Below are 12,658 nucleotides of genomic sequence, written 5' to 3'. Positions count from 1 at the left end.
GTTAACACACCATACTCTCATTGGGAAGAAAATTAAATCTTTAAAAAAGCTTTCTCTAAGGGAGCTGTTTGAATCCTCTAACTGTGTTGCTAAAGAACATATCTGTACCAAAGAAAATGATACTGCAGAGTTTATTTAGTAATGAGATACAAAGGAGTTCATTTTTATTACAATTCATGTCATCCTAATGGACCAGTTGATAAGAAAACATTAAAATGTATTTCTGGATGGGCTATAAATGAATATTTATTTGCATTCTAGAACTACCACATGGGTAAACCAACAATCTCAAGCTAGTACCTAACTGGTAAGGTGAACTATTGAATCAGGTGTGTGTCATTCTGCTGCCAATACTATCTGAAGTTAAATCAGTTCGAAGAAAATACCAAATTAAAGCATCTTCTCAAGACTACAGCTGACTATTCTGCTATTTTTGTAACTTTTAGTCACATGAAGCCTGTCTCTGGCATCTATGAAGGGGAAAAAAATGTTACAAATAGATTAATCTGTTTTGGAAAGCTTGTCTCTTGACTTAATTTCTGAATATAATGAAAAGTCTGATCTGCTGGTTAGAATTTTCCCATTTACTTTGACTTTTCTTTGACTACTGGAAGGGGCAAAGCGATCACACAAAGTACTGCTGAGGAATCCTGTCCGTTAAAGCTTTGTAAATAGCCTCCCTTTCATGCTAAGCTCAGATTTACTGGCAAGCGTGAATGTGTATACTTTTCCCATCAATCTATTATGCTTTCTCCTCGTATTAATCCTTTCAGAGTAGCTGTTGCTTGCTGTGATATCACCAAACTACAACTCGAGTTGAAAAGTAGTTAACCAACTATTCAGTGCTCTGGATTGCTTTATAAGGCAGAAGGCATTGATTTTTTTTTTTTTTCTTCCACTGGCCAACTTCTATTTCCACTATTCCAGGCTCTTGCAGCTTAAGCCTCTAAAACACCCCATTCTGCAGCCACTTCCCACACCAGCAGAAGTCTTGATCTATAGAGGAGTATAATAGAAATGAACAGACTGCTGATTCCATGAATAAATATAAGCCCTTAGCTGCCTTATTTTCCCCGGAAAATATGTCCAAAAGACTCTCTTTGGGTAATATTTGCAATAAAAGTTTGATAGTATTCTGAGGTGTGATGAAATCTGCTCCTACTTGTTTTAAAAGGTCTGATTTGCTCAATAGAGTATGCAGTGATGGGTGTTGTAACTTTTTTCCAGTGAGTTCACGTATGAAGGTGAGACTTCGTAAACTTCCCAAATGCAACACATTGCAGTTGCAGGTATTTCCCAGGTAGAGCTGGGCAATGACCCAGGGCTTTCCAGAACGCATCGTTTGCAGCACAGCCTGATCCAAGCACATGGTATTGATCTGCTGTTGCCTCCTACTGCTGACATTTAGCTGACAGGTTTTAAGTCTTCAGCACTTACTCTTGTAACTCGGCCATAGACTGGGATAACAGAAGGCTTGGCTGACAGCTGGAAGCAGCAGTGGGCTCTGCTTTTGTCTCTTTGTGGCCATTGTTGTTGTACTACAGCATACGTAGGCAATCTCAGGTGCAACTTGCGTCTGTGATGTACATGTGGTCTGATTTTTATATGTATTTATATAATGGGTATATAACGTCTAATTACATACATAGATCTGCAAGGTATATGAATAAGACATGCATTACTTAGTTGTGACAGACATATGGTTCTGTCTGGTACACTTTATCACGCTCAAGCTCAAATTTCATATTTCTGTGGTTTCCAAAGGGAAAAAATGCACATTCTTGCATAGGTTTTATTTTGGTTTTTGGTTTGGGGTTTTTTGGGGTTTGTTTTTTTTTTTTTAGCTCCCAGGACTTGTAAGAGTTGCATAGCAATGTTGTGGAACTTTCTACTAGTCTCCCAATAATTCAAAGTCCCATTCTTGCTATTTTCTGAAGTAAAGGAGATCACTCTCTTTTTTTGTCATGGAATATTTCAGAGGGATGCTCATTTATTCAGTTATAGGCTACTTTGAAATGTTTGTGTCATTATTTCTTCTTCACTGTCTTTAGAATATGGTAAAATGGGAAGGTCATAGATACAATACCAAACAATAATATGGTAAAAACTGTGTTACTGGAGACAAACTCACTTGTGAGTGCTGTAGAAAGAATGTTTTTGTTGATATGGGTTGTGTGAAGGAAGGTATGATTAAGTACATCACAGTAAGCAGCTGTGTAATGTTTTGGGGAGACTGCCATGTACTTCATTCGTATTCACAAAATATAGTGAAGCCCTGAAAACTGTAGTGGGACAATCTCAAAGTCATAGTGAGTCACTGCATGTTAAGCAGAGGTCCTCAGCCCCTCAATGCGCGCGACTTACCGCTCCTGGGACCCTATGGCAGCACTTAGACATCCAGAGCGGTTACATGAACCTAAACCACTGCCACTTACTCTTACAGCTTCACCCTTCCTGTGCCTGGCTGTTGGACCTCAAAGGAACAAACATTTTGTGTGAGGGCGTAGTCTTGAACCCCGGCAAGAGACTTGTTATGCTCCCTGTACATTTTGGACATCCCACCCCTCCTGCTGCTTCTCTGTGCCCCTGCTAGTTGCAGCCTTTTAAAGCCTTGTTCTAGCTTCCAGCAGGGCCAAGTAGGGGCAAAGCTGAGGCACTCTTTGTCATTTCCCGTAGAGACGTGAGGGCTTTCACCCCCCCGCTGCTTGCGGCACATTAGACGCTGTGCGAGCTGCCCTTGCTCCAGCTCTGCCTGAGCCCCCGAGGTGGCATTGCTGAATACCTGCTATGGCTCTGTAATTAATGAACATGATCAATGCTAAGTAAAGGGTGTCTTATCCCGTTTTAGAGGTCTTGTGCTGTGCTCAGAGCCCTGCTGTTCTCCAGAAGATCTCAGTGAGATATATAGGATATAGAGATCTTATGCATCCCTTCTGCATCAATTCTCTTGTATTACAAGAGCAAATAAATGGGTGGGACCAGGACCTCGCGCTACATTACTTGAATACTTACGCTATTTAAGTTTGTATTCAGGCAGCTATGTATTGCGCGTGTTCACACATCATGCAGTAAGATTTCTAGTTTCTTTACTGTGTCATCTGGCTTCAAGGCAATTGGGAATCTGGTGTGGTGCGGTATTCGCAGAACTGAAGAGTACCCCACTGAGGCAGTTAAAACAAAGACATGGTGCTAGCACACTTTCAAAAGGCACCTCTCATCTGCTGAAAATGAAATCTCTCAAGTGTGTTCCAAGTGGCACATCGAAACTGCTGGTCAATTTTTTAAAAATTAGAGCAAGGCATTGTTCTGGTTTCTGTTTGCTTCATCACAAAGCAAGCGGACTATTGAGGTTGTACTAGTCATTAGTAAACTCTGTTCATCCCCTTCTTTCTCTTTATTAAAAAAGGCATACCTTTGCCTCTGTTAGGGGTTCTGGGTAGGCTTTTCCACTTGGCCCGTTTTCCATAAATAGCATTTCCACTAGAGGGCATTCAAAATGCTGGTAACAAGTTTCAGCTGTCCCGCTTCAGTACATGTGCTGTGCAAGACACGCAAGCCAGAAAGGTGACTGCAGGGGTGGGCGCTGAGGCACAGAGGGGGCAAGTGAGTGCAGACTCTTGAAAGGGCTGTTATGGGCTGGTGGAAAAGTGTTATGTCTACCATAACAGATTTCATCCCGAGAGTTTGCGTGTCCAAAGAAGGGCAGCGAAGCTGGTGAGGGGTCTGGAGCACAAGTCTTATGAGGAGCGGCCGAGGGAACTGGGGTTGTTCAGTCTGGAGAAGAGGAGGCTGAGGGGACACCTCATCGCTCTCTACAACTACCTGAAAGGGGGTTGTGGCGACGAGGGTGTTGGTCTCTTCTCCCAAGTAACCAGCGATAGGACAAGAGGAAATGGCCTCAAGTTGCGCCAGGGGAGGTTTAGATTGGATATTAGGAAAAATTTCTTCACCGAGCAGGTGGTCAGGCATTGGAACAGGCTGCCCAGGGAGGTGGTGGAGTCACCATCTCTGGAAGTGTTCAAAAAACGTGTGGATGTGGCACTTCAGGACATGGTTTAGGGGACATGGTGGCGCTGGATTAATGGTTGGACTTGATGATCTTGAAGGTCCTTTCCAACCTTAGTGATTCTGTGATTCTCTGTGATTCTGTGAGTTCTAGAAACACTTGAGAAAAAACACAGTAATATACAAACACTCACAGCCCCCACCAATAATTGAGGGCAGCAACCACCCCAAGCCCTCCAACTCCAGTGAGTATTTTGGGGAGACAGTAAACTCCAGTGAAAACACTAGTGCAGGTGCCAGAGCTGACACTTCTGCTTCCCTTGGTGTTGTTCGGGAACGTTTGTGAGAAGTTATCATGAGGCTACCATGGTGTTCAGTGGGTCACTGTTCATCAGGGTCCAATGGTTGCACCCTTTGCTGGAGGTGGTAGCAGTCCCAAGGAGATCCTATCTGCTGCGTAAAGCTGAGCTCAGCCCTGTCCAGCCTACAGGATCCGATGCAGCCACCCATATGGATGGGTTTTATGTTCAGAAACTGAGGACATTTGGTTCTTGTGCCTGCATCACTTGTGAGACCTCATCAGTTGTGGTGGTGTAACTTCCAACTAAATATGACATCTTTAAGATGAACGTGTGCTATGTGCATCCATCTGCTTTAACAGTATCAGTGTTTTGCATAACCTCACTATTGAAAGTGTACAGGTCATGTTGTAAGTTCAAGGTTTTTTTCTTTTTTTCTTTTTTTTTGGTTAAAGCTGATATAAAAGTAGATGAAAAATAACAACTGTTGCAATGAAAAGTGTACTTCATAAACCAAATGCTTAAAAAGCCACTTGCTCCAGCTGTGGCTTTTATGTACGAGGATCTCTCAGGCAATTGTATGTGCTTACATAAGAAGTCTTTCACAACATTTATGTTTAAACCAGTTATCATCTTATATGCAGATCATTTATTCATCCCATAAATCACTCTTGCAGCTAAAACTGAAGATGAGGCTCTCCCTTTCCCAAGTGATAGGCTGCTAAATAGCTTACTATGTTTGCAGCTGTTTTGAAGATGGGGATTCTCTGTTTGACAGTAATTTGGGGGGCTTACTGTGTTATCTCTGTTTTCTCATCACTGGTAGTCTCTTTACATTTTTCTGACCTGGATATTTGAGTTAAGAATATATATATATTGCTGCTATTCTGTAAACCTCCCTTTCTCTTTATTAAAAAATAAGTAGGCAGCAAAGAAATAAATCTTTCCACTCCTAAAACAACAGTCAGAAAGAGCCCGTACTTAATCAATGAGGAAGGGATTCAGCTGCTACCCAGCAATAACCAGAGGGCGAGGGGGAAATGTCAGTGAAGACTGATCCCTAAGATCGCGGGGAGCAGAAATATTAAGCCAGACTGTGAGGAGGCAAACTTTGAAACACCAATTTGGAGACGATTCACAGCTGGCACTGAAGTTGGGGCCTCAGAAGTCTCTCTCACACAGATAAACAAGTGAGAAAGAGGCATCTGTTGCATTACAGCTGCCAAGGTCACACCAGCAGGAACAGGCAGAGGGGAAGAAAAAAGCCAGCGGTACGGTGTGTATTCCTTGCAGGGATAACAGTGCCAAACAACTGTGGCACTGCTAACCGTGTGCCGTTGAGGCTGGAATGATGTATTAAAATATATATGCTGACTCGAAAAATAAGCTCACAGTGGATCAAAGGTAATGGTTTTGAAAAATATAATCCACTTAAATAGGAAAGCCTGGCTATCAGTAGACATGCTTGATCTTTAGGGTAAGCAGACCAAAGTGGATACGTAATCCAGAAGTGAGAAGGGCACAAGTACCTGCAGTGTTCCCCAGAGTCATGCTCCAATTTAGGCAGGGAAGTGCTATGCAAAACAGCTCTAAGCTGCGCACAAGCGAGCAGACTTCTTCACAGCTTGCATCACAGCATTGTCTTACTTGTTTACCATGAACTGTGGGGTCCTGGATCTTGGAGCAACAGCAAGAAAAGGGAAGCAGCAGAATGTAGTGCTTCGAATAAAAGTATTATAATAACTTGAACATGAGAAGGTGGTTTAAAGTTAAAAAAAACAACAAAGCAGCTCAGTGAGGCTTGAGTAATGCACAAAAAGTAGCAACACCATGGGGCTGTTATACAGATCCGCAAGTCGTTCTTGCAGTGCCTGTTGTTCTGCGTCCTCCACTGCACATCTCTGCTCTCTCACATAGCAGGAGTTCTTAAGCTTGTAGGAAATTTTGAAGTGTATCCCCTGTAGGAACGGATATTCATGCAAATAACTAATTAATAGTATTGACTAAATAAACTGGATTTGATCTGTTAAATGAAAATACCACACCAAATTGCTTTCTTAATGGTCTCTGTCATGGGTGATGGAAATATGATATATTTTTATCTGTAATTCTATTCATAATCTATTATATCCTCTAGCATGTTCAGACAACCTTTGAAATATGGAAAATTACCCATCTGGGTGGCTGGTAAAGCACAGAGATCCTCAGTGGAGCCTTTGAAAATTCGTCTGGGCATAGACAGTCCCCTGGGGTTAACCTTAGCAGAACCAACATTTGGAGGCAACTGGAGAGGGGCGACAGTAGCAGAGCTGGTGCAAGATAAAGCTAAATAATACATATCTTTATAGCCTAAAGCATTTTCCCCCTTTACAAAAAAAACAATTTTTGGGATGCCCTTTGACCAGCTGGAAAATCTTGTCAAATCTAGGGATTAATTTGGAACATGATTAAGTGGTTTTGTGGTCCTCTAATAGGAGCAAGGTTGAGAAGCAGCACTGGGGATGGTGTGTAAGCAATAGAGATGCCCTGCAGCCTTTGTAGGAGTAGAGCTGATGTCAGCTGATCTACCATCTAAGTGTCTCCAATTCCCAATTCCAACTGGAGACATTGCTGTGCAATAATGTGATATTAGTGTTGTCGCGTTCTTGGAGAGGGGTAGGGCACAAACTGTGCTTTCAGAACAAACCAAAATTACATTTTCCTTCTCCAAAGCTTGTTCAGGTGAGCACAAGAACAGAGATCTCCAGAATGAACAGCCAGGATGTCCGGCTGCTTTTGTAACATCTAAAAGCATAAACTCCCATAAAGACAGTTTTTAACCATGCAACCCTCATGGTTTTACAGCTCTCTGTTCTGCTCTGGCATCCTCTCTGTGAGGAGTGCTTGGACTCCAGCAGGATCTGCAGTGGAGGAGCACAGATCCCTCTGACTCACTGCATCTGGGCCATAGAGGTCCGGAATGAAGAGGGGCTGTGCCATTGCTTTTTGTGTAGATGAGATGTTGGCACTGGGACTAGGGAGAGTGGATTGGGCACTAGTCTGCCTTGGCACATCTGCAGGCCATGGTCAGCCTGCTTTGTACAGACCCTTCCCTCTTGCTCCTCACTCTTTAAAATTCTCTAGGAAAGCTGGAATGGTGGGGGAATAGGGCAACTGCAGATGGATCAAATCAGCCTTGGAGATTAAATGGATTTCCCTCTCCAGGAGTATGCCACTGGTCTTAGATGAGCATGGGTCAGGTAGACCTTCTTCTCAGATAGCTGCTGCAGGAGCTAGCAGGAGCTTTCAGCCTTGTCTGTGTCCCCCTGGGGAAAGCAGCACCGATGCATACTGAGCACTGTTCCCCTTGCATCCTTTGGGCTTGTTTTGATCCAAGCCAAATCAGTCACCTTTCAAATGACTGAATGCTAAAATCCATGGCGACAACATTTTTACAAGCTCATCTCACCTTTCTCATAGTGGCTGCCTGTGCTGGCAGACTGTCTCTCTTCCTGTGTTATCTTACTGACATCTACTACCTCTGTAACACTATCCTAAAAACTGTAGCCCTCAGGACTTTTCCTGTGTAACCTACCTGTGAGTAGGTTTTTCCGTTGTCACAGCTTGCCAGAGTATGTGCTTTCCTGGGCCGTGTGTCCTCCCTCAACTGAAAGCAAACCAGCCAAACTAATGGGAACGGGTAGTGAGCGTGAAGCTCAGAGGTTCTGGCTGTACAAAAGCAGATCGTGTGGTGTGTTCTGCTGGAGGTATCACGTTGCCGCACCCCGGGTATTAATGGTTTAGATCCACTACAAATTTCAGATACGTAGCTCTCCATGGGATCTGGTCTTTATCTGGAGAGGGGAGAACATTAGAAGGCTGTGCAAAGGTGCAGTTAATCAAGTAGAATTCATTTCTACCCACTCTGCCTACTGGCTTCAACTTCCTTGAGGTGGTCATGAAGGGGGAATAAATAGCCCCGTGTGGTGCAGCCAGAATCCCAGGTTTCAAAGGAGCAGAAGGGTTCTGCATCCAATAACTATACCCACTGTTGCTGCAGGCTTGTTACTGCCCTTGCTCAGTCTATACTCCCTTGAACAGACGCGTGCGGCTGGAGGGTCCCCTGCGAGCACAGGCTGCGCATGGATCTGGCGTCTGGAACATGCAGCGGGTGGGAATGCTCTGTGCTGAGCCCTGAGGGCCCATTGCTGCTTCCATGGCGGGGCTGCTCTGCACCCACGGGCAGCAGAGACGTCTACATGGAGGGGCAGCATCAAGGATAGTTGTAGTAAACTGATCTGCTTAAAAATGTTTGGGTAGCTGCTTCTTTCCCCAGCATGCGTTGCGTGCGTGGGCATAAAGTGCTTTAGCTCCTAAGAGTCCATAGGTCGTCATGGCAATGAGTTTTTAAGGTTTTAGTCCAGCTTGTCTTCCAGAGCCATTGCAGCATTATCTTCCATTTACAATGTGCGAGGTTTGCAACAATCTTTGAGCATGAGAAAGTTGTGTGGTGGTGGTGGAGATGCTCTCCAAGTGCTCCTGGGAGTGTTTTGAGAGCGATTCCAGACCACAATCCTGTTCCTGCCAGTCTCAGGAGAATAAAGCACTTCCCTTCTAACAGGAAAGGCCCTAGGACATGTGTAACTAATTTGTTACAAGGTAATTAAAAATTATCTGTCTTAGTGCAGCGCTGCATGATTTTGCTTAAAGGAGCACTCTGGGTGAAGATGTGTCGAGAAGCTGGGGAGAGGTCCTTTTACCTGTCACTGGTTCCTCTCCTGATGGGAGGGAAATGGCTGGCTGTTGTGCCACAGTGGTGGAGGAGCTAATTGATGTGAAGCGTGGAGATGCCATTCATGTGGTTGTAGTTGGCATTTTGAACATGCATCTTGGTTAACGGGGAGAGCTGTCTGTTGTCATAGCGGTGCTCCTGAGCTCTCCCAGTGGTGGCATGGTGTAGACTACGTGGATTAATGGAGGATGCTCATGATGGGAGTGCAGCTTGTGTGAGAGGAAGCAGGCCTGGAGATAGACCCTGTAAGTAGCCCAGGAGGCCAGCAAAGACAAATCGTTTGCAAGTGATGTGTGGTAAGGGATGAACAGCCTGATGCATCTTCAAACCTGGCGGGGAGGAAAAATGTTCTGCCTGTGTCCCTGTGATCAGCTGGGATGCTGTGGGGTGGGATGGATGGGAAAGGTCATATTCCCAGGGTCCTTATCTGCCAGTGCCTCCTGCAACGCACTGAATAGGACTGTCTGTATAAATCCTCCCTGAGCAGCTGCTGGGGTTGGCAGATACTGATTCTTGTCCTGTGATAGGGATGTATTAATCTTTCATAAGTGATGACTCAGCTGAGCAATAAAGTTGGTACCCTAACATAGCACAGAGGTCAGGATGGATGGCCTCAGCCCTGCTAATATGTGAGCAGATTATCCCGTGCCTGTTAGTAAAGAGTATTTCTGAGTGGCAATGGCAACTGCTTTCTTCTCTAGCATCTCCCCGGGAGGTGTTTGGCAACCTCTGAACCCCTTTGATCAAGAAAGGAGGATGGCAGAGAGCTGGAGTGGCAGAGTGACTGCCCCGTGCTTCCACGTCCTCCCGGCAGTGAGCACGAGCTCGTGGCCGTCTGAGGGGCTGAATCCCCCCGCACAGGTCAGCAGTGACAGAGGGGTGCCACTGGGTATTTAAATAACATCGGGGTAACTGCGCCAAAACATTGGGAGGTGCAGTGAGAACAGTCAGCATCATAATGCACCTATATAATGAGGCTAAGCCATACGCATTTGCACAGCTAACTGCCGGACCAATTAACACAATTAACTCCTTATGTGTCCAGCAACAAGTCTATAGGAAAAAATCTACATTGTAAGGAAGAGTGGCTATTTCCAGAGCTAGTGAAAACTGTGTGTCCTAAATTGTTAACTGTGAAAGAATTGAATATGCATGGGGAGAGCATGCAAGGGCAAACAGACAGGTACAAGTATCTTTCTTTTCGATAACAGTGCAGTTCAGTGGTTACCAGTGTTAAGTACTGAGGGGTCAGGGACACAGTGAATAGTCTATATTTTGAAAGGGATCTGTTTTAAAGTAATTCCCAGGATATACTGTAAAGAAGTAAAAAGCCACTCAAAATACAATTTTGTTTTGTTTGAATTTCTCTTGGAAAGAAAAACAGCAAAAGTGTGGAGTAAAGGAAGCCTTCATTACTACCCTCAACAGATAGAAAAATAGACCAAACCAATTGGAAAATTCAAACCGATCCACTTATACAAGACCTTGAAAGCAAATCTCTTCTGATGGCTGGGGAAAAATGTATAAGCACAAATAACCTCACTGTAAACATCTACAAAATATTGTGACTAAAACTGTTGGGAATGAAGAGATGAAATTGCAGTGTAAGCTGGGACCGTGTCATAGTATAACCCAGCAAGAGGCTGACACAGGCTGTTACATTTAAATGTAAATTATTGCTTCTTGTTAGAGAGGTGCTATTCACTTTTTTTTAATGAGCTGGTGCCTGGATCCTGGTGCCTGGGACCAGGCAAGGTTGTCCAGTTTCCCACCAACACAATTCTGTGTTGCAGATCTTTTATGTCATAGTTTCCATGAACTGATGTGATATGTAATGGTGAAAATGCAGAAATACTTGCGTCGGAGTGGTGGCTAGTAGATAATCTCTAGGAAAACTTGGCCTGCCATTGATCTGTCCCTGAACCAAGGATCGAATTTATGCTGGATGTAGGAAGAGATTGCCTCCAGCGGGGTTGTACTCCTGGTGAGTGTGACCTTGTGTAATAAATCTGTGCTGTAAAATTGAGGATGAAATGGGCCGTAATCACTTCCGTGTCAGATCAATACTCGGATGTTCCCTTTCCTCAGCTGGTTACCTGCAGACTCAGCAGAGATCTCTCCCATCACGTGAGTGAGAAAATATTTGGGTTTTCTACAGCGCTACAGCAGAGGCGAGCTCTGGCCTCGGTGCAGCGCGGTGTGTTGGGTGCGCGGGGAAGGAGGTGAGGAGGGGAAAAGCAGCAACGCGGCCGTTTCGTCACCTGATGTTGAGGTGAGCTCGTGCTTGCGTCAGTCCCGAGCAAACGCTGAACCGCCTTCACGCTGCTCTAAGTTTCGTCCAACCCCGTAAGCCCCCCGAGGACTGCTGGAGAGCCGTGCTCGCTCTGTGCCTCACGCTCGGGCACACCCCGTGTCGCCGCGTGCTGACAGCACGGTGGGCGAGGGGGCTCGGACGGCGTGTTTGACAGCTCCGCCGTGTCGGGGAGCGCTCCGTGGTGGCGGGGGGTCTGCGGGCAGCGAGCGACGGCAGCGCGGCGCGGGGCGGGCAGCGCGCGCTGCTGGGTCACCCCGCAGCGGGACCTACACGGCAGCTGCCAGCGCGCCGGAGGCGGCCGCGGCATCAGGGACGCGAAGCGGCCCCCGTCACATCAGGGACACGGAGGGGGCCGGGGGAGGCTGGGGGCAGCTTTTACCCGTGCCACCCCTTGGCAGTGAGGCGGAACTCCCCGGGGAGCGTCGCTGCTCTCTGCGTCCCGTCGGTGGGAACCTGCTTCCCTGGGGCGCGCTGCATCCTGCAAAGCCGCGCTGGCAGCGGGGCAGAGGCTGCCCTCGGCGCAGCTTCGCCCTCGTAGCCGGGGCCTGCCGGGGCGCTGGCACCTCCGCAAGTTGGGAGAAGACGAGAGCGGATCTGCCAGAAACTCCGCGTCTGCGGGGGTCCCGTTGGCGGCACCGCGGGGAAGGCGGGACTTGCCTCCTGCGCGCCGGGTGCCGGCGGCCCCTTTCCCCCGGCTCCGGGAGGGGGGCTGGCTGCCGAGCTCCGGCTCTGCCCACCGCCCGCGGACGGCACGTTGTGCTGCGAGGCGGCCGGTGCATGCGCAGCGCGCGGGCTGCCGCCGTGGAGGTGGGGAGCGAGGACCACACCGCTGCCTCCCGGCTCCGAGCCGCCAGCTGCCGGTTGCCAAGCAGTTATCATTGTTTCTGTGACGATTGCAGAGGCTGTTGCTAATTGAAGAAGCCCCCACAGCATCCTTCTCTCTGCTTCTGCTTTCATTCCCTGCTCGAGGGGGAAGACAGCTAGACCAGCTTTTTTACATTGCATTTTTATTTATTTCTTGTTGTGGGGGTGGGAGATTTCTCAGCTGGTGATTAAGTGATGGACTAGCTACTCATCCCTTTAGTCTTTGTGTGTGTGTGCGTGTGTGTATGTCTGAACACACACAGACAAGCTCACACACACACACACACACACTGTAAAACCCTGTTTGCCTCTGCAGTGGGCACAAATAGGTGAGCATGACTACAGCCAAGGAGCAAAATGCATCAGGGAAACAAGCCCAACAACAAGAACAGGTAATGTTTCTTT

General features: G+C 46.6%; 1 protein-coding gene across 4 annotated transcripts in view; it reads left to right on the top strand.

The window, feature by feature from the left end:
- DPP6 (dipeptidyl peptidase like 6) overlaps window positions 1–12,658 on the top strand; it is a gene marked incomplete at its 3' end in the record, with an annotated part of 523,189 nt that overhangs the window by 237,660 nt on the left and 272,871 nt on the right. For 2 of the 4 annotated variants that reach the window (XM_081996369.1, XM_081996367.1), the window contains exon 1: window positions 12,384–12,645. The exons of the other annotated variants lie outside the window; for them this stretch is intronic. In XM_081996369.1, coding sequence (XP_081852495.1) covers window positions 12,589–12,645 — 57 coding nt within the window. In that variant the 5' untranslated portion in view covers window positions 12,384–12,588. Of the gene's footprint in view, window positions 1–12,383; window positions 12,646–12,658 lie in introns of those variants that run through there. 4 annotated transcript variants of the gene reach the window in all.

Source organism: Phaethon aethereus (assembly GCF_964289735.1).
Source record: "Phaethon aethereus genome assembly, chromosome: 2".
In the NCBI taxonomy this organism is placed as follows: Eukaryota; Metazoa; Chordata; class Aves; order Phaethontiformes; family Phaethontidae; genus Phaethon; species Phaethon aethereus.
Note: the sequence above shows the minus strand (reverse complement) of the source record. Positions and strands in the feature narration are given on the sequence as shown.